The sequence below is a fragment of the Phoxinus phoxinus genome (genome assembly GCF_949152265.1).
Source record: "Phoxinus phoxinus genome assembly, chromosome: 8".
NCBI lineage: Eukaryota > Metazoa > Chordata > Actinopteri > Cypriniformes > Leuciscidae > Phoxinus > Phoxinus phoxinus.
Genome location: NC_136883.1, coordinates 28,019,317 through 28,044,038, shown reverse-complemented (window position 1 = coordinate 28,044,038; position 24,722 = coordinate 28,019,317). Strand labels below are relative to the sequence as shown.

At 36.8% G+C, this 24,722-nt stretch overlaps 1 protein-coding gene across 1 annotated transcript; it reads left to right on the top strand.

The window, feature by feature from the left end:
• The first annotated feature begins 253 nt into the window (after positions 1-253).
• Positions 254-24,194, top strand: bmal2 (basic helix-loop-helix ARNT like 2). Its single transcript, XM_079620374.1, has 17 exons — positions 254-635; positions 10,797-10,923; positions 13,187-13,240; positions 13,339-13,380; positions 13,610-13,767; positions 13,939-14,018; positions 14,205-14,297; positions 15,085-15,202; positions 16,112-16,258; positions 17,121-17,361; positions 18,311-18,417; positions 19,046-19,196; positions 19,329-19,396; positions 19,850-19,964; positions 20,323-20,413; positions 20,514-20,613; positions 22,851-24,194. Exons 1-17 carry the CDS (start codon positions 578-580, stop codon positions 23,000-23,002), a joined length of 1,902 nt encoding a protein of 633 aa, XP_079476500.1. The 5' UTR covers positions 254-577; the 3' UTR covers positions 23,003-24,194.
• The last annotated feature ends 528 nt before the right edge of the window (positions 24,195-24,722 follow it).

Sequence of the window (24,722 nt, the reverse complement as noted above, 5' to 3'; positions counted from 1 at the left end):
TTACCCCAACAAATAATCAAAACAACAGGTTAGGCTAATGCCTTAATAAAACAAACAGTTCTGGTCTAAATATTAATATGATGGTGCAGAAAGTTACTGAATGCGATATGGTCGAATCACATTGCACTGCAATCGAAAAGATGACAGTCCAGCTGCAGTACCCGTTCAGTTCAGGACCCGCATACCGCCATCGCATCCGTGACCGCATTTTTCTCGGCTTGCGTAACATATCGCGTGACTTACTAGGTTAGTAACGTGAGGGAAAGGACAGCACGAGAAGGCGGTGTTGATGATGGTAGGAGGAGATTGTGCGCCGTCGTCTTCCGCGTTTCCCGGGATTTCAACCACTGTCCTGATTACATCGTGTCCTCTCCTCTCACGTTTTTACGCTCAGCCCACCCTCCCAATTCAGTTAGTTGAAAAGAAAAATTATTGAATAAATATATAGGCCTCGCCGTCCCCCCCTCAGCCGTCCCCTCTCCTTTTTATCTCTCCCCCCTTTGCAAATAACAACCACAGCCTTCGGTTCTCCACATGCAGCATCGGAGTCCTGGGCCGCGGCGTACCGGCTCAAGCCATGTCGGCGAGGAATACAGCGGCTGGTGGCGGTGACGGAGCAACGGGGGAAAAGACAGGTAACGCCGCCTGAAACAATACAAGTTAGTCCACCCTAAAAGGTTCCGCATGAAGCGGAGAGAGTTGGTGTAATTGCGCTGTGTGCCGGCCGGGCGGAGGAGAGGGGAGATCTCGGTGTTCCCCGCTGATTGGTTTGCACACTCGCGTTCGCAGCGAAACTAGGTCAGTAGTTCAGTAGAGCGAACTCTAGCAAACACAAGCAGGGCTGCGTAGGAACTGCTCTCAGAGGCACATTTGGATATTTAACGCTGTGTTTAATCATATATTCTGGTTTTAATGTGACTGTCAGGCACGTATTTTAAATGTAGCATGTTTTTCTGTACTTTGCGAGGCCTTGGCTGATTGGCTGCCGTCGCGTTCAGTCAGTTCAGTTGTGGTTTATTCTTTAAACGTCTTATATTTGTTCACATGCTACTGGTGACTTCTTCTTTTATGTTTTGTTGAACTTTGTTTCGTTCATATGGCCAATTATTTTTATATACAGGCTTTCCTAAACCTACTCCGAGGATCGAAATAAAATAATCGGATGTTATCCGGAAAAAATCGACGATTTACTGTTTACATTTGCGTATTGGGTTGGAAATAGTATGTAGCAGTTCTGTTTGCCAATTAATACATGTTTTAATTATTCATGTTCCCTAACAAATTTAGCCAATCTTTAATAGTACTTTTGATGTTTGTAGAATTTTTTTTTTTTGCATTTAACACAAAATATAACGTTAGCCTACAAAGCAATCAGAAATTAAATGTTAAATTCTGACAATTAACTGAGACATAAATGCGTTTAAATGAAAACAGTAAGGTAAACAAACAGAAAATGTGATGACATATAGATATACTAACTGATTCCTTCAATTATTTTTTATAAAACATTACTGATTACCACAAACCCATGTAGCCTATCTCTAAACGTTGTCATTACCAATTAAAAAGTAGTAAAAAAAAAAAAAAGTGGTTTATTTTAAGATCGATATGTTCTCGGTTCTCAGCCATTAGCTTACAAATAGAAAACCATAATGCTGTTTCATTGACATGATCCCAAAGGAATGACAAACAACGTTCTTCTCACTGTTTTCATAGTGAAATGAGTTTTAAAGATCACAAAAACACAGTCTAGCACAGATGCCTTTCCCCTAGTGAATTCAGTGTCCTCTTTAATGAGTGAAACTGCATGTTGTTGTGACGTAAATGTGAATCATTCGCATTGTGAGGTCATCTTGCTGCCTGATGTAGTCTGATTTCTTGTAACGTGAACTTGTAACGTGACGGTTGTGTAATATGTAGGTCAAACACTTACACAGTGCACGTGCAGGCTTGGGCTGTGATGCCCTCCTCTTCTTCAGGCGTTGCTTTCTCTTTTCAGCCTAACTCAATCAGTGAGCCTTTGCATAACTAGCCTACAAACAATCTGAAACAAAGCTGTTTAATGTAATAGGACAATTGTGCTAATAATTCCTGCTAAACGTGTAACCTAAATCTGCTGCCAGTTTGGTTTGTCTGGTCTCGTGACAGACACCCCCTCCCTTCCCCAACACTGAGAAACGTGACTGGAATTTAGGGTCTTATCTGGAAAGTGTGTCTCTTAGGTTGTCTCTTACTGAAATAATATATTTCATATAATATCATATATAGTTAATTAAATGTTAAAATAAAGTTACACTATGCATTCGGCATACGAGATGAACAGTATACCGTTCACATGCACAAGATAATGCATGATGAACACCATAATTAATAAAAAATTACAGTATATGTATAATATATATATATATATATAAATCTAATCGATTAATCGCATCTGACATAAAAAATGTGTATATAATTATTTATAATATGGCCAATATATATATATATATATACTGTATATATATATATATATATATATATATATATATATATATATATATATATATATATCACACACACACACACACACACATATATATAATGTATTGTGGAGCTGGAGATAATATATTTGTAAAATAATAATATATATGTAAAGTAGTATGTAAACAATGTTCATCATCATGCATGGTATATTGATCCCTTGAATAACTAAAGTCTTTGTTTTAACTTTTAACGTTAACTGTGAACATTTAAATGTTAGTTTAGTCCTTACTTTCAAAAGTAATTAGGCTAATCTTTTAAATTGTGTGCCGGTAGATACCTGCATTTCTTGACCTGAATACATAAAATGTTTTAGAAGTTCACAGTCTTATGTACTCATAAAAGTTGGTCAGAAGAACAGGGGTGTATTACGATGCTTTTGCACTGTTTGATCAACACTTTGACCACTGCATGTCTAGCTGTAGATGTAGATGTAGATGAAATGTGTTGCTACAACTGATTCTGAACTACAGAGAAGACTTTACATCTCAGGGGACCTTATTGCATGAAAGTCATGGAGAGCAAGTATTTGTTGTATCAGTCAGTAAATTTGTTTATGAGAAATGTTATCGCAATTTATAATCTATTATTTTTAAGAAATAAGGAACTGTATTTTAGTATAACTAAAATGAGAATTATTCATCTGATTAAGATTGTAGTATTAATAGGTCATTCCTGTAAGTGTTGCAAATACATTTAGTCATGGTCCTTGAAGAGGTTCTCTGAATTGAATGGTGAGGCTATTTTGAGTATGCGTTTGATTAAACTGAATGGGGGAGTTATTTTCATGGTCTCGTTCTCAAGGACCTCAGTCTTTACAACATGGTTTTAAAATCCTGGAGATCATAGTCAGGAGTGATTGTTTGGCTGTCAGTCTTTCAGATTATCCCATCACAACTCTTTGTGTCAGTTTTATGGCTTGCACTCGACTTCCTCTCCTGTCAAAGAGACGGTTTCCGGTTGCCTACATGTCTAGACATCAGAAAATCATGTGATCGTTGATTATGCTGTTTAGATGTTAAGCACTTTAACTGATTGTCTTGCCTAGTTTCACGTTCTTGGTTATTCATGTTTGTGTAGTGATCATTTATGTTAAAGGAGTAACAGCATCAAGCAAGTTTATCCAGTTTATAACGAACCCACATCAAAATGATTTCTCATCCAAATCTTGTTTCTTTCATCTGACACTAGGTGTGTTATAATAAAATATAATAAAACTTTCTTAACTAAACTTACAATACAAAGTGTAATTGGCAGATAAAAGGATTAGAAGCAATAATAAATAATAGCCTACATTAAAGTGTAAAAGTCTATATGCCACAATTTTTCTTATACGTTAAGAGGTAAAAGCTTGAGACTGAAACTCATGTGATCCATTAGAAATATGTACGGTTTGTAGAATGATATTTTTATACTTTTATTGTTACATTTTTGAGTTAGTTAGTTTAAATAGTAAATGCTTTTTAAAATAGTGCTCTTATAGCTTATGTATGTGGTGGTTATAATTGCCCAATTATCAAAATGATTAAGTGGAGGCAAGGCACTTTTGTAATTTGTTAGAAAAATTAGGTCATGCCTAAACTTGAACACCTTTTTTAAACTAATTTGTCACGTTTATGGATTCTCACATTTTAGATTTCTAGAGTAAAGAGTGCGCGTTTTGAAATTGGGGAAAGTTGAAGTCATTTTCACTACTTTTAGTCTGGAAATAAACATCAGTGCCTTCTGAGTTTTGCTTTCGTCATACAGAAAATCTGCTGTGTATTGCCAAGATGCTTCAACTGGCTTGGTTTGTGGTTTTAAACAACCTAGACAGTAATCGACAAGGCACTAAACCATTTGTCAATTTCACAGTTTATCAGTAACCATAGCTTTTCTTTTTAAGCTTAAACCTCATAACAACAAATAATTGCAAGATGTCTGTTTATTTAATCAATATTTCATGTGTATATATATTTATTTATTTATTTAGTTTTTTTGGGGTAAGTAGCCATTTAATAAGTGGAGCAATCTACATTCAGCCAGTCGTTGATAGAAAATAAATCCATTCAGGTTGATGGCAGACCCCTCTGCCACAGTGACTTTTTTTTATCTCTCAATTCTGACTCTTTTCTCTCTCACAAGTGTGTCTGTTGGCATTAGAGGCTTAACGCAACGGGTGAAGCAGGTGGGAAAACAGACTGCACTGTGAAAGCCTGTTCATGAATAAGTTGCTCTGCTCACAGGGAGTTTGTGAATGGATTTTGGTGCTCAATGGCAATAACAGACGGCAAATACAGCTTCATTATGTCCCTTGGTGGCAGGTAATAAAAAATAAAATAAAACGTTTTTTGAACAAATACTATGATCACCCCATGTGATTTTTTTCCCCGAGTTCTAAAGTCAGAATTGCGTGATATATTACTTCGGAATTGCGAGATAGAAAGAATTTAGATAGAAATATTTTAATTCTGAGATTAAAATAATTTGGGTTTTTTTGCTCAGAATTGCAAATTAATATCTCACAATTCTGACTTTATACCTTGCAATTGCGACTTTACAGAATATAACACAACTCTGAGAAAATAAGTCAGAATTGCGAGTTTATATCATGTATTTACGTGAAGAAAAATAATAATAATGTATTGACGGCTTCCATACCCTCTGTTTCTTGGGTTTCTGATCACCCTGTTGTGATTTATTTTTGGGATTACTTAAAGGGTTAGTTCACCCAAAAATGAAAATTCTGTCAGTAATTACTTACCCTCATGTTTTTCCAACCCCGTAAGACTTTCGTTCATCTTCGAAACACAAATTAAGATATTTCTGATTAAATCCTGTCTCACTCCTCCTCTATAGGCTTCTATTGTAGTTGAAACTTGCCAGCCCAGAAATGATTAAAGACATATAGTGAGCCTACGTTCTGACGCACAACCCAGAAGCGCTGCGCTGTTACACTACATGAACTCACTCAGAGGCCCACACAGAAGTAAACGAATAGTTGAAAAAGTCTTTATTTTTGTTGAGGTTGAGCTACAGTCACTTGGACTATTTTAACAATGTCTTTAATAACTTTCTGGGCCGGCAAGTTTCAATTACAATAGAAGCCTATGGAGGAGTGAGACAGCTCTCAGATTAAATCAAAAATATCTTAATTTGTGTTCCCGAAGATGAACAAAAGTCTTACGGGGTTGGAACAACATGAGGATGAGTAATTACTGACAGAATTTGTCACAAGTGATATACTGATTGAAAATGAAAAGCTGATTTGGCAGCGTAAGTTATTGTGATACCCCTTAAAGACTGATTGAAAATGAAAAGCTGATTTGGCAGCGTAAGTTATTGTGATACCCAACTTAAAGATGAGAGAGCTGATAACACGATGTAATGACCCGTCTAAGCTCAGGCCGCGAATCACAAATCATTCTTCACTCGCAAAACCTCAAAGATGCCAGCCAGCTAGATTACTTCATGTTGACATTTAAACTTTTGCAGGACACAAATACTATGATCAGTTAACAAATGACAATGCGTCAACAGTTGTTATTATTGAACCTTGTGTTTACTTGTTTGTCAAACATTTAGCTGAACAGTCACTTTAATGCTTAACTCAGGTTGATGAAACGCAAAATACTACCAAGGAGTGGTGCCAAAAGTGTGCTAACATTGATTCCCTGACCTACTTTCATGCACTTTTGTCACATTTCTTGCACAATGGTTGAAGTAAATAAATTGAGTTTGGACATGTTTCTCATGCAGCTCTATGGTCACAGCGTGAAGTATATCCTAATAAATAATTGTCTCACCTTATGACATGATAATTTTTCTTTGTGATAACAAGTAGTGTTCACAGTGACCGTTTTTTCAAGTAATTTAGTTGGACTATCTAGTACTGACTTGACTACTGAGGCACTTTTGCAATGTGTGGGTGTGTATTGCTTTTAAACAGTATAATTACACTCACAATGCATTTATTTTGAGAAAGAAACAGAGATGGTTAAGAGGTTGAGTGATGTTTTCTTTTTGAGGTTGAATCCTTCCATCTTTGCAATATGATTGTTCCATTCCTACGCATATATATATGCATGCATGTATAATCTGTGTTTGAATGGTCCTTGAAAATCTTCACATCAGTATGAATAGCGAGTCAGTGAAATGGCCTTTCTCTTGTGCAAATGACGTCACACAGTTGTCATGAGCGCTAGCATCTAAATGCAGGTCAGTGGAGTCCAGATAATATCATGAGCCTGTGAAAGACGGAGCTCTTCATTGTTGGGTGCGGCCTTCCTATCGCCCTCATAAAACCAAATAATCCCACCGCAGATCTTCACTCCAGCACACAGGATTAAAAATCAGGTTGTTGCCGATCTGTTAACGTCTATTTAGGTCACAAGGCTTGCAGAGGACTGTTAAATATAGGAGCCAGGGCCACAAGCTGTGTTCGGCCTGGCCTGTGCCATTGTCACCCGAACCTGATGGTAGTGTGAAAGCACACACAGTATACGCACGTGTAGACATGCCCGAGGTCGAGGACGAGTGTGTCTGTTGGTCTTAGAGGCTTAAAGGAACAGGTGAAGCAGGCGGGAAAAACAGATTGCACTGGGAAAGCCTGTTCATGAATAAGTTGCTCTGCTCACAGGGAGTTTGTGAATGGATTTTGGTGCTCAATGGCAATAACAGACGGCAAATACAGCTTCATTATGTCCCTTGGTGGCAGGAAGTGCTGCAGAGTTTGATTTTTTTTTTTAAAGTCACACTGCAATTGTTTGAACAATTACTATGATTTTTTTTTTTTTTTTTTTTTTTTTTTTTTTTTTTTACAATTTTTATTATACAGACAAAAGAAGTGTACACATTAAATCATTAAAAAGAGACAAGCATAGAGAAAACATTGTCTGCACTTTTGTCTTTTACACATTCCTTTCAAACATATAACTAAATGAGGAAAGAAAAAAAAGGAAAAAGAACCACAGCAACAACAGAGTAACCACCACCCCAAACCCCTCCCACCCACCCAGGAGGATTAGAAAATATCGGCAGTCTCTACAAGCGATTATACTTAGAAAAATAATAATAAATAAACAAACCCAGCAATTGTATGTCATCAATTGTATATAAAAAATAATAATAAAAAAACCTTAATTGAGAGTAGTATGAAAATATGCATACACATATATACATAAAAAAACATATACGTACACATACGCCTGTTTACGAGGAGAGAGAGAGAGAGAGAGAGAGAGAGAAAAAAAAACAAAAAAGAAACACCTTGCACACCCATGATATATTTTGTCAGAATCTAGTGAGGATACAGAGTCGTAAAGATTTAAAATAGGGTTCCAAGTTTTATAAAATTTATCAGTTGAGCCCCGGGTCGAATATTTCAATTTTTCAAGTGAAAGGAATGACATCAGATCCTTTCACCAAGAGGTAGTTGGATGGGGGGGTTGGACACTTCCAATGTAACAAAATGCATCTTCTAGCAATGAGAGAAGTAAAAGCAATGACCTCTGCTCTCTGTCTCGTGATGAATGACGAGTGAGACACACCAAAAATGGCGACTAGAGGACATGGAGAGAGAGAAACCTGCAGAGCCCTAGACATGAAGTCAAAAAAAGAAGCCCAATATGAGACCAGTTTTGGGCAGCTAAAGAATGTATGGGTGTGATCGGCGGGAGAAAAGGAGCATCTGATACATGAGTCCTCTGTTTCTGGAAATAACCTATGAAGTTTAGCTTTGGTAAAATGAATTAGATGAAAGACTTTTAGCTGAATGAGACTTAGCCGAGCACATACAGAAGTATAATTAACTCTAGCAAGGGCCTCAGACCATAGCTCTTCCGATAACTTGATTTGCAGCTCATTTTCCCAAGTCATCTTTAGGTAGGAGAGAGAGGATGTACTAGATGAAAGTAACATGGTGTAGACAGAGGATATACGACTACCTGACAATAAGTTCTCAAACAGAGATTTTTCTGGTAATTGAGGGAAACTAGGGAAGTTAGTCTTAACAAAATTGTGGAGTTGAAAATACCTGAATAAGCCTGTAGTATGCAGGTTAAATTTGGACATAAGATTGGTGAATGTAGCAAAAAAATTATCAATAAAAAGATCTGAAAAACAGGCCATCTTTCCATCTTTTAAAAGTGTGATCAATAGCTGGTGGTAAAAACAAGTGATTGTTGCAAATAGGACTTAAGACAGATAGTGACTCCAACCGAAAATGTTGTCGAAATTGTTTCCAGATTTTTAAAGTTGATAGCACAATAGGATTTCTAGTATAATTGGAGGGACGCAGAGACAAAGGAGCAAAGACAAGTGCAGGAAGGGAAGAAGAAAGACAAGTAGCAGCTTTAGAGTACACCAGTTGACCTCCGGCGCATTACACCACAAGAAAATCTTAGAAATATTGGCGGACCAGTAATAAAAAAGAAAATTTGGCAGAGCTAGACCTCCATCGCGTTTATTTCGTTGCAGGATAGTTTTATTCACTTTAGGAATTTTACCAGCCCAAATAAATGAGGAGATGATTTTATACAGACATTTAAAAAAAGATTTTGGTAGAAAAAGAGGGAGAGACTGGAAGAGAAATAAAAGTCGCAGCAAAACATTCATTTTAATGGTCTCCACTCTCCCAACAAGAGAAAGGGGTAGGCTGTCCCATCGTTTTAAGTCTAGGTTAATTTGATCAACCAAATTCGTAAAGTTATTCTTAAGGAGAGAACTGAAAGAGTCTGAAATGTTGTTTACACCTAAATATCGAAACCCTAAAGGAGAAAAATTAAAAGGTAGGGTGCTTTTAGAATTTTTTTTAGTCGCATCATTTATGGGGAAACATTCACTTTTGGTAAAGTTTAATTTGTAACCTGAAAAAGAGCCAAAGGTGTCGAGCAAGTGCATGATCTTGTCGGCGCAGTTAACCGGATCCTGTACATACAACAAGTCGTCGTCAGCATAGAGAACAATTACTATGATTGCGATATGAACTGATACGAACCGCCCTCATGTGAAGTGTTTTTTTCTTCATCATGGACTAGGCTAATTGTTGTTATTATTTGAATATAATTTTTTTGATGTCATAGTAATAATAATGATAATTACAATTTATTATCATTATTGAATTTTATAATATAGTAGTAACATTTCTGTGTGCATTTCTTTACTTTGAGTTTTGTAGAAAATGTTTGTTTGTTGTTTTTAATATGCTTTCCATTCTTGTGAAATGTCGTCATCCCCTCTTCTTCGGTTTCCCAGTTGTGTTATTTGATTTGTATAGTGATAATGTGGCAAAAATGTTCAGAATTGCACAAATAAAAAAGTAAAGAGAAGCTGGTGCACTTTGCTTTCACACCCTCGCAAAATCATGTCGTGAACCAAGCCACCTGCTAGAGTTTGTGTGGAGTACTTACCCTTTAACTTTGAATATATTTGTTTAAATAGCACTTCTGCATTTTAATAATAACACTAGGCCAGTAAGCCATGGATTTTTTTTTCCCAAAACTGAAATGGTATCTATTGACGTTAAGAGATTTCTTCCATCAGATCCCTTGCTTTCATTTGAAAAAGTAACTAAATGCTGCTGAGTAAAAAAAAAAAACTTTTTTTTTGTGTGTGTGTGCCAAATCCAGAAGCTAAATCTGTTTTGAACTCAATGGCTGTATGGTGTTTGACTGGTGTTTTGTCCTCAGACTGGATATTATGTAAATAAACTGTACACTGCCATAAAGGCTTCTGGTTTTGAAGCCTTGTTTGTACAGGAAGCCAAAGACCGTATATTAATTGATGTTTTGTTGTCTAAATGTGCTGATAGATAAGCATAAAGGAAAGAGTGATGCAAGTTCTTGCGGTGGTGAAGTAGGTTGTCTGTATTGTGCGTATGGTCGTCCTGCCTCAATACAGCAAGTAGTTATCTCTGAACTTCCTCTGTTTCTAAGAAGCAGGTGTAAACTGGGTTTCTGGGTTTTAAGATTACACTCTAAATGTTTTTTTGTTGGTTTTTTCTTCTTCTTGTGACTGCTTTCACATGATAAAAAAAAATGTTCTGTTTATTATTTAGGTCGCCACACACACAGACAAAAAGTATCATTCTGAATTCACATAAAAATCCTTTGACTATTTGTGTGCCGATTACAGATGGTCTGATTCTTTAGATGTCTGTTATGAAATCTTTTCCACGGTGCCCTGGTTCCAATATGTAACACGTAGTTGAACATTGCAGTCCTGCCTACTTCACAATGTTTTGGCACGTTTCTTTTTGTCACTTTACTAAAATAAATCCCTCCCTCTAATGGCAGGAGATGCATTAGAGGAACCCCAGGGCCTCTCCGTCTGTCTGTCTGGTTTGATGAGCCCCACCTCAGTCATCGGCATGGCCTCAGGCATGGAGCTGCCCAGGAAACGGAAAGGAAGCATGGACATCCTGTAAGTACATTTTTACATATTTTTTATTTGTCTCTAGTAGAGGCTGGTGGTTTGACAAAAATATGACAGTAACTGTTCATATCACAATATTGTTATTTTTGCAGTAAAATAAAATTAAAGATGGTGGTTGATTAATTTATGATTTCACTTTTCTAACTTTAGTTAGTGTGTAGTGTGGCTGTTTACGCATAAACAACATCTGCAAAGTTACAATATAGTTCAAAGGAATATATTTTCTTTTAAATAAATCGTTTTTTAAGGACTACAACAAACATGGTTAGTGACATCACTAACCCTAAAAATTTTCCTAAACGCCGCCTCCGGGAACACGCAGTCCATGTTGAGAAGAGGAAGAGTTGTTGTAGTAGGGCACATCTGTGAGTCTGCTCAAACTGTCTTTTCACCTGCAATACAGTACGTAACACAAATGCAATAGCATGTCACTCTGTAGGCATCTTACAACAGTTCCCACAAGAGCAATTTTATAGATTATCATGACAGAATATTCTAATCAAAGACTTGAAGATAGTTAACTCCACATCAGCAACATAAATTCATCAACTAACCATTCAGAAACGTCCTGTTGCATTCTACATGTTGTCACTTCTTCTTGAGTCTCTCCATCATTGTCCAACTCCGGTTTAAACATAAAAGGCAGAACAGTTTCTGACATTTTAGTGCTTGTCTGCATGAGGTAATCGGAGCTGCTAACACACACACACACACACACACACACACACACACACACACACACACACACACACACACACACACACACACACACACACACCCACACACACACACACACACACCCCACACACACACACAGCTCCACCCTCTTTGCCGGGAGCAGCAGCTCATTTGCATTTAAAGGGACACACACGAAACAACGCATTTTTTACTGATCCTCAAAAAGGGACAATTTTAACATGCTGTAAAAGTCTTCTCTGTGGGGTATTTAGAGCTAAAACTTCACAAACACTCACAGAGACTTATTTTACATATTGTAAAAAGGGGCATTATACCACCCCTTTAACTATGTAAATAACAGTATGGTATTGCCTTTTTTTAAATAATAAAACATTAAGTTAAAAATAATTACTCGTAATTATTAGAGCATAGATTAAAACAGAGCAAAAATTAGGCCTAATTGTAATGATTTACATTTTATATACACCATTTTTCAGAAGTTGTTTTATTTTGAAAGAAATTAGTACTATTATCCAGCAAGGATCACCGATTTTTTAAAAAATTGATCAAATGTGACATTTATTATTTCTATTCCAAATAAATGCTGTTTTTTTTAACTTTCTATTCAAGGATTCCTGAAAAAAAAGTATCACGTTTTTTTACAAAAGAATTAAGCAGTTCAACAGTTTTCAGCTGTAATAATAAAATCAGCTTATTAGAATGATTACCGAAGGATTATGGGACCCTGAAGACTAATAATGATGCTGAGCATTTGTCTTTGCCATCACAGTAATAAATTACATTTGAATTATTTATTAAAAAGTTATTTGTATTATAATACTGGTAGTATTTCACAATATTACTGTTTTACTGTATTTTTGATCAAATAAATGCAGCTTTGATGAGCATAAGAGACTTATTTCTTTGAATGGTAGTGTAATTTATTCCCAAACATTTTTTATTTGTTATTATTTAAGTCTATTTATCTCCTTTGTATAGTTTATTTGTTTATTAGGAAGTTGATAGACAAACCAAAAGTAATGTTTGTTCATAAGTTAATAAATATGGCAGCAGTGCAAAAACATGTTCATATTGTATAACTTTATAACATGAATACAAATAGGTAGTTCTGTCTCTTAATTCTGATTGCTCACTTCACTTGTACATACTTGCATATCTGTTTAATTATATTTGGCAAATTGAGAAGTTGTACTAAAGCTGTAAACAGCTGATCTTTTGGGTTTTGCCTAACAACATATTGACCTACCTATGCCTCTTTGATTTCTGCATTATTCTGTATAAAAGCTTCACACAGAAATGACTATATATGCCATACCCCCCAGCCTAGTGTCTAGAAAGAGTATATATGTGGGTGTGAGAGATTGGGCTTTTTTTTGCTGATTTGTATGACTAATATCCTCTTGTTTGGCCTGTTACCCCCCCCCCAGTCCTGCTTTTCTGAATGAGTCGAAATGTGTGGGGAAGGGAAGTGCGTGGTCTGTGTATAATGTCCTCTTAGAATCACGGCAGCATTTCATGAGTCACTTTACTAATCTCACCACTTTGTTTCCAGAGAAACAAAATCTGCATCAAATCTAGACGAGGATATGGAGGATGATCAGGAAAGGTATTCTGCCCATTATCTATACCAAGTATGACCTTGATCCACAATTTTATTCTTTATTTTTTAACGTCTGTATGCCTTTTATTATTTTGTTTTTATAGATCAGAAGGAGACGACCAGCACTTAAAAATTAAGTGCATCAGGTACTTATTGTCTCTTGGATTATTCATTTTTTTGTACTTTTATTTATTTATTTATTTAGTCTCCTTTACCCCCTTTATTTTTCTCCCTTTATCAATTTATTTGCTCCCCCTTTTTATTTGCAATTTCAACTTCCATTGAAACTCAGTCTAAAGTAGTTTGCTGTTTAGTGACGTTATATTTCAGCAACGTTGAGTACCGTGGTACTTAAGACATAATGTCATCTTGTAGGGAACCTCACAGTCAGATCGAGAAACGACGGCGAGATAAGATGAATAACTTGATTGACGAGTTAGCAGCGATGATTCCCACCTGTAACCCCATGTCCCGAAAGCTTGACAAACTCACTGTGTTACGAATGGCCGTCCAGCACCTCAAATCACTCAAAGGTACCTAGACGACTGTCTTTTCAATTAGCTTTTTGTGTAGACTAGCATGCACAAAGATTAATATTGAGCTTGAAAATGTATTTTTCCTCATAAATATGTAATTAAAGCATAACAAACATTGTCATACAGTGATGAATGTTATTGTGGTGTAATGGAGTGCCTGTTTTTCAGGAGCGACCAACTCTTTAGCCGAAGCCAATTACAAACCTGCATTCCTCCCAGATGATGAGCTCAAGCATCTAGTCCTAAGGGTAAATCCTACAATTTATAGAGCTACGTCTTAAAGCTATGCATACTATAGGAGAAGAAATATCACTTCAAATTATTGATGATGTGGGTGGACGGTCCTCCAAAAATAGCTTTTGGACATTTTGACTGTTTGCAATTGCAAAATGACAACATTAAACCTAAACGATCTCTCCCTCTCTCTTGTCCAGGCTGCGGATGGATTTCTCTTTGTGGTTGGCTGTGATCGTGGAAAAATTGTCTTCGTCTCAGAATCTGTTTCAAAAATCCTGAACTACTGTCGGGTAGGAGAATTTGACTCTAAAAAGACTAACTATTTTCAACGGAAAGGAGCTAAAGGCTGCTAAAAAAAATCGCTAAATGTCATCAGATTACGTAATTCACCAACTGTCTGCAGTTTACATCGGTTTTCTCTCAGTGCTCACATACTGTAATTTTTATATAATATATGGCCACCATATGTCCAATACAGCTGTTCTCATTTACATATTTTACATTTATGCATTTGGCAGACACTTTTATCCAAAGCGAATTGCATTGCATTTCAAGGTACACATTTTACATTCTTATCAGTTCTTGCTTTCCCTGGGAATCAAACCCATAACCTTGGCGTTGCAAGTGCCAACACTCTACTGTTTGAGCTACAGGAAAGCATTTACATGTCAGACAATGTAACGAGTATGATAGCAGTCCAAACATTGGCTAGATTTGTTACTAGTCGCTATTTTAAAGAAGGAAAAAAGTTGCTACAGAGATCTGAAAAGTCGCTAATCTAGTGACAAAGCCGCTAAATTGGAATTCATTCATGTGCACGTATGTCTATAAAAATAATTTCAATTCTTTAAGCATAAGATTTTTGTTTAAAGGGTTTTATGAGGTCACAAGTAACATAAATCAGTTTAGTATGTCCAAACATTTTACTGGTAGTATAATATTTTAAGTATTTTAAGGACCGTTTAAAAATAAAATGTATTGGTTTACCTGATGATAACAGTTAAGCTGATGATATTGTGAACTGTTAGCAGAATATATTAGTCAGATCATGGCTCATTTGAATATTTTTCTCCCCAGACTGAGTTAATTGGACAGAGTCTGTTTGATTATGTTCATCCAAAGGACATTGGAAAAGTGAAGGAACAGCTGTCTGCCTCTGAACTCTACCCACGGGAGCGCCTCATAGATGCCAAAAGTAAACATATTTAGGCCGCATACATGTTGTTATCTGTGTCAAGTTTGTGCATGCTTCCTAAATGTTTTTCTTAAGTGCTTAAACAGTTTTGTCTTTCCGTGCTTATACAGTTTTATGTATTTCTGTGCACACCTGTTTAATAAACTAAGTAAACACTACCATTTAAAAGTTGTTTTTGGAAAGAAGTCTCTTATGCTCACCAAGGTTGATTTAAACAAAAAAAATCATTAATGCTGTTAAACCGCAATTTCGTAAAATATTATTGCAATTTAAAATATTTGTTTTCATTTAAATTTTTTGAAATGTAATTTATTCCTCTGATGGCAAAGCAAAATTTTCAGCATTATCACTCCAGTCTTCAGTGTCACATGATGCTTCAGAAATCATTCTAATATGCTGATTTGTTTCTCAAGAAACATTTATTATTATCGGTGTTGAAAACAATCACTGGTTAATATTTTTAAGGAAACTGATACATTGATTACATGATTATTTGATGGGATGGAAAGTTCAACAGAACATTTATTAGAAATGTACTGTCACTTTTGATCAATTAAATGCGTCCTTGCTGAATAAAAATAATACTGACTAACCCAAACTTTTAAATGGTAGTTGTATGAGTGTTTAAAGTGTTAGTTTATTATTCGTTCATAGTACATTATTACCTTCCCACATGTTTCAAACCTGGATCCTGGCAAAAAAGCACAATTAAAAGTAGTCCACATGACTCATGCGCTGCATTTGAAGCCCTTCAAAGCCATAAAATTGCTTTTTGTAAAGAAAATAGGATTGCTTTTTTGTAAGGATTTGGAACAACATGAGGATGAGTAAATGATAACAGAACATGCATTTTTGGGGGAAGCATTCCTTTAACCAATCCAACTCTCTCTGGTGTGTTTTTGCGTGTAGCGGGGTTGCAGGTGCAGGCTGATCTCCCTGTCGGAGCGGCTCGGCTTTGCTCTGGAGCCCGGCGCTCATTCTTCTGCCGAATGAAGTACAACAAAGTTAGCATTAAAGAGGAGAAGGACTTTCAGGCTGGTGTCTCAAAAAAGAAAGGTCAGTAGAATTACAATTTTACAGTCAAGTTGTTAAAGGTAGTTTTCTAATTCCAGAGATGACATTAAGTGAATCAGAAGAGCCTTGTGTTCATGAAGCTAATCGACTGTGCTGAAACACATTACTGAAGTCTTTTGTGATTGCTCTGTAAAAAAAAAAAAAGAAAGAAAAAAAAGTAGAAATTAAAATAGTTTCAATTTCCTTGACTTCAGACCGCATATGAGCGGAAAACATCTTCATGTCTCTGTTCTTGTTGAGAACCAATTATCCAAGTGGTAATTTTGTGACGTGTTGATGACGTGGCCTGCATATTTACTCCATTACACACGTCATCTTTTCTTCTTTCTTCTCGCCACATGCAGTAGTGTGAGCACAGCTTGTGGGATTTTATTCCGACAGCTGTATCCCTACAAACTTGGATAGTTGGATAGTGACTTCACTTTGGAAAGTGTTGTGCTGTGATGTCTGGACTTGGATAGCATTGATGTTTCTGTTCTTGGTGAGCATAGTCTTTTCCAAACTGGCCCGAGCAGTTAGTTGACTAGTCATTCAGACAGCCCCGTAAAGCTATGCATTGATTATTTTTATGCATTAAACATGCATTATCAACTGTTTTTTCAAAAATACAGTTTGTTCAACATGTTAACCAAAAGCTTATATTTAAGCTTTATGTGTCACTTTTGGCACAATACTAAAAAAAAGAAATGTCAGATCTTTTTCACCACACGTTTTTAGATTAAATAGAGCAAATCGAAATGGGAAGGAAACGTGCACCTTGTGTCCCTCTTTAACAACATATGGTGGAAGATTTGGCTCACAGCTCACCTGTAAATTGATTCGTGTTGATTGGCTGCCTCATCAGAGTCCCAGCGGTACTGCACCGTGCACTGCACGGGATACATGCGCGTCTGGCCCACGCGCCAGCTGGGCACGGAGGGGGAGGCCGAGGTGGACAAAGAGAGCTCCCACTTCAGTTGCCTGGTAGCAGTGGGCCGTGTGCACCCCCACACTCTCCCGCAGGCCAACGGAGAGATCAAGGTCAAGCCCACCGAATTTGTCACCCGCTACGCCATGGATGGCAAATTCACCTTTGTGGATCAACGGTTAGTTTACCCTTGTTTTAGGATGAACTAAATGTGATTTTTTTTTTGTAATCATAGTCATTTACACAAAAATAGCCCCACAGTATGTAACTACCTTCCTTTATTCAGTAGTGAGTTGACTTTACGTGGACACGACATTCTCACTAGAGGGCGGCATGTGTTTTCTTTTCAAAACTTGTATTAGTTTGGCACTTGTTAAAGGGAGATGACTATATTTAGTTGTAACGTTGGGGAGTAACTATAAAACACTAGAAAAAAAGTTTTTTGAAGTTGGAAAAAAAGGATTATTGGAGTATGATTTACAAGAAAATAGTATTTCTACTACAAAATGTAATGCTTAATTCAATGTTACTTGCTGTTTGTTTGTAATTATTTGTGAAAATTTACTAGCAGAGAAAATTTGAGTAAATCATTAACCATTTTTGTAATAGTATTAGTACCGGTACTTGAGTATTTTTCAGTAATCTATGTAAAATTATTTAAAATATAATACAAATACTTTTATATACCGGTAATAAGAATAATTATGAAAAAAGTGTTTTAGCTTTTTAATCTGCTCAAGTTGATCGTTGAATCGTTCAATGATAATTGAAGCTGATCTGTATCATTTCGGGTGTATATTTCCAAATATAATGACTGTTTTTTTTATTTCTTTTTTTATAAACGCTCTCATCATTGCAATTGTTCTGAAATGCAAATAGTCCTGGCCCAAACTCACAGCACTGCTGTCATGTCAGGATAGCTGAGATTCTTAAATGATAAGGTTTGATAGTGCCACAGTGTTTACCCTTTCTCTAATCAACCTGTCAATGGTTTACTTACAGTTGCGTCTGCATGTTGTGATAGCAGAAAGTATTTAACATTGAAAAAAATGACACGCATCACCTTTACGTTTTATGTACAGTGCAGAAATGTGATTTTCTGCTGTCCATTTGTATTATACACACAGAGCCACCATTATTCTGGGTTACTTACCCCAGGAGCTGCTAGGCACATCCTGCTATGAATACTTCCACCTGGACGACCTGCCTCATTTGGCGGATAGACACAGAAAAGGTACATTGCATCCAGATTCTTACTATTAGGAACATTGGATTTGTAAACAAAGTTTCCTGAAAGTATTTTCCATGAAACTGGGCAGATTGCCTAGAACAGAGAAGGACACGAGTAGCCAAATCCTCATCATCCATCATTAATCATTAGTCTTACTTCTAAAGAACATTAGAACAGCTTTCAATGGCAGATACGCGAGGCCAGTGCCTCAGAGAGATATTATATAGATTTATATTGGATTACATGCATGCTTGTGCAAGTACAGTTTTATGTGGGAAGCGGTCATTGTTTAATTACGTTCGTGTAAATCTAATCCTGTATATGTTGATGGTACGGACCACTCGTCCAAATAATGAAAGTGAATGAGGGCCTGTCAAGCTCCTCAAAATATAAAATCTGTTATATTGACTGCTTTTGTGGTGCTTTTTGGTCTTTTTGGAGCTTTTACAGTCTGGATCCCCATTTACTTTCATTAAATGCAAATAAGTGATCCGTACATTCAACATTATTTTTATGTTCTATCGGGAATAAAGTCATATGGAATTAGAATTTTGTGAGTAAATGACATAAAATTATATTTTTGGCTGCACTATCCCTTTAATATGTCATTTTGGTTGCTTCCTTTTTACAGTGCTGAGGAGTAAAGAAAAGATTGAGACAAATTGCTATAAGTTCAAAACGAAATATGGCTCTTTTGTTACTTTACAAAGTCAGTGGTTTAGTTTTATAAATCCCTGGACCAAAGAAGTAGAATACATAGTGTCAACCAACACAGTTATATCGTAAGTACCTTTTTTTTTTCAGCCCATTTTTGCTATTACGCAGTATCAATGTCGTGATTCAACCTGTCGAAGCCAAATTCTGAAATCGATGAGATAACAGATTATTATCGACTCTTTTTCCACCTGACTCAGCGGTAAAAGTAATCCAGGTGGATCAGGGGATAAAGCCGAACAGCCTAGCAGTTCCAAGGCCTCGGAGGGTGAGTATTAAGATCTACCAATGTTGTAAATATGGTTAGTTTCTAGGCGTGTACCTATAATTTACATATTGGGTTGCAAGATCATACACAAGGGAAAAGAGACAAATGGAAATACAAATGGGTTAAACGCATTATTCAATGTGGCAGCTGTATGAATGGAAGTCTAGGCTTCCAGATAAATAAATAAAAGAGCCAGTCGCCTTTTTAGATAGATGCTTCACCTTTTTTTCTTTTTTTATTAGGTTGTTTTTTGTTTTGTTTTAAACTGTACTTGTATGCCCTTTGCCTGCATAAAAAAAGCTGCTCAGAGGACATTACCAAGACAGCCGCAAAGTCCACTTGCTAAGAACATCAAACAGCATTTTTCCCTCCTGTGTATAGCAAGCCTGTTATCATTAACTTTAAACATGTCTGACTCTGATCCATTAGTCATTTTTGCGTTTTGTTTTGTAGATGATGCCAAGAAGTCTCAATTTTCAATCATCCCAGGGATCTCCAGTGCATCAGGCATGATTTACGCTGGATGCATAGGGACCCAAATCGCTAATGAGATAATGGACTATAATAGGTAAACCAATTATGTAGCTTCCTTTCCATTATTATTATTATATGTGATTTACAGTGAAATATTACAAGCTATGAAAATTGCAAATTGATTGAATGTAAACTAGTCATCCAACAAATGACTTAAATAGTAAGATCAACTAGTTCGTTTCCTTCTGTATTAAATCATTTTTTTTTTTATTCAGATATGACTATTGATATGATATTTTAGCAGCAGTGTTTTGGCGTACTCTACTTTATCTGTTGTTGGCAGGCAGTTTGCATGGCAAAAGATACTTGGAAGCACTGCGTCAATTAGTCAGTTTTCTGCACATCCCTAAAGAAAAGATCTTTGAATTCTGATGTCATGCTGTTTTCTTAAGGATGAACTCCTCACCATCCAGCGGCAATACGAGTCCGTTCAGTGTACTGCCGGACAAGTCTCCACTGGCCCTCGCGCAGGCCAGCAGCAACGTGAGTCTGCTGAACAACTGTCTGTTTTTAGTTTAGAAATTAGTTTACTGGTTTTGTGCTTTATTGCATTCTAACACAACTGTACTCCTCATGCTGTAAGGTGCCAAATGGGGACGCAACAGACGTGGAGATGCCTGGCAAATCAAGCTCAGAGGATGAAGCGCAGGGTGGGCCCTTCACAGCGGGGGAAAATCTCATGGGTAGATAAAACAGCACTCTATTGCATTTAGCCATGTGGTACTAAAGATACTATAGCTGGTCAAGAACATGTCTGGGTTTTTCCTGGATGGGGGAGGATTGTTTTCTAAAAAGACAATTAAGCCTGTTTTTAAAGGGGTCATGACATGAGAAACCAAATTTGCCTTGATCTTTTGGTATATAAGAGGTCTTTGTACCATTAAAACGTCCTGCAAGTTTCATAGCTTAAGACGTCCTCCCCATTATAAACGAATCATTTATTTAATCAAGCTCTAAATACAGCTCGTTCTGGATCCATGGTAAGAAGTGACGTCACGGTACGAAGTGACGTACCAGCGTTTGCATATGACCGCCTCCGGCACAAGTACAACTACGCTTAAAGCGCAAGGCAACTACGCTCACTTCGTATCGTTGTCGCGCCTGCGCGCCGCGCGCCTCACAAGTGTTCAGTCGACGGACAGTGAGTGGGTCTGTGTACAGGGAAATTACGATGCCGCAGATGTGCTGTTCCTGGCTGTGGACAAACAACATCTTTGAATACGCTGCGAAAGATCCAGACGTCAGGGAAAAATGGATGCACTTTATTTTTTGCGGACGTCCCAGTCACGGCAGTGTTAGTTTAAGCGTTTTTGTTTTGAGCTTTGCCAGAAAACTGTTGCTCAAAGATAAGTCCGTGCCGTCTATTCTGGGCTCAACAACGACGACGCAAACTGTAAGTAATGTATTTAAAACTTTAAACTACTTTTTAAATACGCTGAAAGATCCAGTCGTCAGGGAAAAATGGATGCACTTTATTTTTTGCGGACGTCCCAGTCACGGCAGTGTTCTATACATTTAAGGATGACTGTTTTGAGGAAAAAATCCCAATATGATGCTTGGCTTTGCCAGAAAACTGTTGCTCAAAGATAAGTCCGTGCCGACTCTTCTGGGCTCAATAACGACGACGCAAACTTACTTTTTACCATGGCTAATATAAACACATTTGTATAAGAGAATCTTGAAAATATGTCGCCTTTCTAGTAGGCCTACATGTGATAGAAAATTAAAAATGTTGCCTTTATCAATGCTGCATCTTCAAATATGGCCTGTCTGTGCATGCATTTTTGTCCGTGGTACACCCTATCATTTCATTGGAATTAGTTAAATAATGTTAAACTGTTAGCAAATTAAGCTATAGGATAATTATGCAACAATAATCCGTTTTCAAGTGTCTCGGGTTAATTTTTTTTTATTAATTCAAAATAGTTTCACTTTCCATGTGGACACGGGCTGATCCAGTCTTCGTTGTTGTGGTGATGGTTCATTTTCCTCTGATTCCTCCTCTGATTCCGGCTCAAACATAATAAGGTTTTATCATTGCAAGAGCCATCGCTTCGCATGCATCACCTGCTATTAAACAGTTACGCTGAATCCGCAAACGTTCTGGCTGGGGGCGTTAATAATTGATGCATAGGCACTGACGTTAGCCAATCATAACAGTGGGCGTTAACACTGAACTCTTAAAGGGGAAACACCCCCAAAACAGACTGTTTGAATCAGATGATGAGAAACAGGGTGGGAAAAGGTCATAAATCACTACATTTTAAAAGTTTTTTGTAAAAAAAACTATAGTAATACTATAATTGCACCTAAGGGAACATAATAATAAAATAAAAAAAAACATGTCATGACCCCTTTAAAACAGCTTTTTTTCACATTATGTAGTTTTGTTTTGTGTATTCTCATTCGTATTGATGATTCTCATAATACAGTAATGTGAATTACATTTATGCATTTGTCAGATGCTTTTATCCAAAGCAACTTATATTCATCATGGTAGACATTGTATCAGTTTTTGCTTTCTCTAGGAAATGAACTCATGACCTTGGCCAGGCAAGCTATGAGAATCATGCTTATTATTAATATTTTTTGGTATCAAATATATATATTTGATGATTCGTTAGTAAAACGCTGATAAATATTTTTGTCATGGCAGATGAATGATAATTGGATAATTTTATATGCTGTTGACTAAAAACAAATTCATTAATAACTAAAATCAATACTTGTATGTCTTACAGCTGTTCTTATATTAAATGTAGATGTTTTGTCCCTTTTGTTTTTAGAAATAAGAGTGGAAATCTTTTTGAAATTATGTTGCGCTAAATATACTGTGCAATACTTTGCTTTAACAAAATGAAATATGGCAAAATATGGCCCTCAGTTTTTTCCATTCTCTTTCTCTGTGTCTGTCCTCCAGAGGGAAGCTCTCAGTTGGATCTTGAGGGGGTTCCTGGGTTGGCCGCTCTAAGCACAGATGAGGCAGCCATGGCAGTCATTATGAGCTTACTAGAGACCGATGCCAACCTGGGTGAAGCCGTGGACTTTGACGAGATGCACTGGTCTCTGTGAACACACAGCTCTAATTGTTTTTTTTGTTTTTTCTGACCCGTCTTATCTGGAGCTTTTTAAAATTAACCATCCATTAATTTCACTAGGCAGCCAGCCTTCGACAATTCTTTGACTTTTATGTTTTTAATTTATTAGTGTTTTTAAATGCGTATGGACAAGCTGCGTGTCAGGTTATCTGATGGCTGGCCTTGGTGAAGGAGAACCGAAGGGGGTGGGGGTCTCTCGGAGTACCTTAAGCTGAGTACCTTAAGCAACAGGACCAGGTTTTATGTGGTCTGGTGTGCATTTCTTCATCTCAGCTCTGAGGTCACTCTTACCCCTTGGGATGGATCAGAAAAGAGAGACGTTATTGGCCTGTTTTGCCATGTTGAGGAACACATGCCTCAGCCAAGCCATAAGGCAAGAACTAAAATGGTCCACTGTGATCCAGTGGCGTAAGGATTTCAAAATGGTTTCCTTAGTCAATCAACACTTGAACTGTACATTGATGCTTTGAGGCAAAGCTGGACTGATTTTTTAAAATATATATGTGTATATATATATTATATATAAACGTCATAGGATTCCTTTGGCAAGGGAAGCCTGGTAGTTATTTTTCCCTTTTAGAGCAGAAATGGTCTTGAATTCAATGTTTCATGATGAACAAGAGTGGAACAATGGGGAGGGGTATTGGTGAGCACTTGTGGTCATTTGTAAAACAGAACTACTTGAAAATACTGTGTGGAAAAATTGGAAATTTGAGGATCACCGTTAGGCCTGACATTTGTTTTTGTTTTTTCCTCTCTAGTCTACAAATCTGTGTGTGAATGTGTGCTTTTCTGTCAGACCATAATCTGACCTGCCAGGGCTACGCTACTCTTGAAATAGGGCCGTCACTACAATTCACAGGGCCTGGGACAAGTTTTTTTTACTGATGGGACCAGTGTGTAAGCTGTATTATAGATATAGAGGATCTGGGAAAATGTTCCCAGTTTTCTCCCCTTCAGGTGTGTAATTAGATCTTCTGTTCTGAGGGAATGCCTGCATGGAGATCAGTAACCAGTAAAATGGTGATGGGAAATTAGACAAAGTTGTCCGTAAATAAGGGCAGGGTCTCTCAGGGAACAATTCATGGAAACCCCGTCTCAAAATCCTTTGTCGGATCAGCCAAGTACCACTTTTTAGACACTTGTGTTAAAATGTGTTAAAACTTAAACTTTGTTATTGGCCTCATTCTTTCATTAGGTCTTGTTCAGTTATGTGCAAAGAGGTATAGCATGCTCACGTGAGAAGCATTTAGTAGGTGATGGTTGTTTAAAAAAATTTATTTCAGAATTATATAAATTTATTTCTACTAAATTTCAAAATACTAACAATCACTTTGTATAGTGTAAAACTCAACAATGGAGAGATGGTTGCGACAACTTATTGCTTCAAGCCAAGATTTATTCTAAATCCAACCATGAAGTCATGATGGTGTTCTACTTTTAAAAGTATAATAACCCTAAAATAAGCATCTATAATAATTTACTCACCCTCGTGTATTTTTCAAACCTGTGTGACTTTCTTTTATGGAACAAGTTTAGAATTAGAAGAATGTTAACAGCACTTTTTTTTCCAAGTAATGAAAGTCAATTGTGATATGGGGCTGTCAAGCTTAAATGAGGACTAAAAAGAATCATAGAAGTAAAAGTCCATAAGATCTGTGCGCTAATTTAAATACAACTTCCACCTCTGTAGA

What these genes read in the sequence shown, in the direction of transcription:
- bmal2 (XM_079620374.1), top strand. Translation starts at nt 578, where the DNA reads ATGTCGGCGAGGAATACAGCGGCTGGTGGCGGTGACGGAGCAACGGGG. An exon ending in AGCAACGGGGGAAAAGACAG is followed by an intron (nt 636 to 10,796) that starts GTAACGCCGCCT and finishes CTCTAATGGCAG; the next exon opens with GAGATGCATTAGAGGAACCC. An exon ending in TCAACCAACACAGTTATATC is followed by an intron (nt 19,197 to 19,328) that starts GTAAGTACCTTT and finishes CACCTGACTCAG; the next exon opens with CGGTAAAAGTAATCCAGGTG.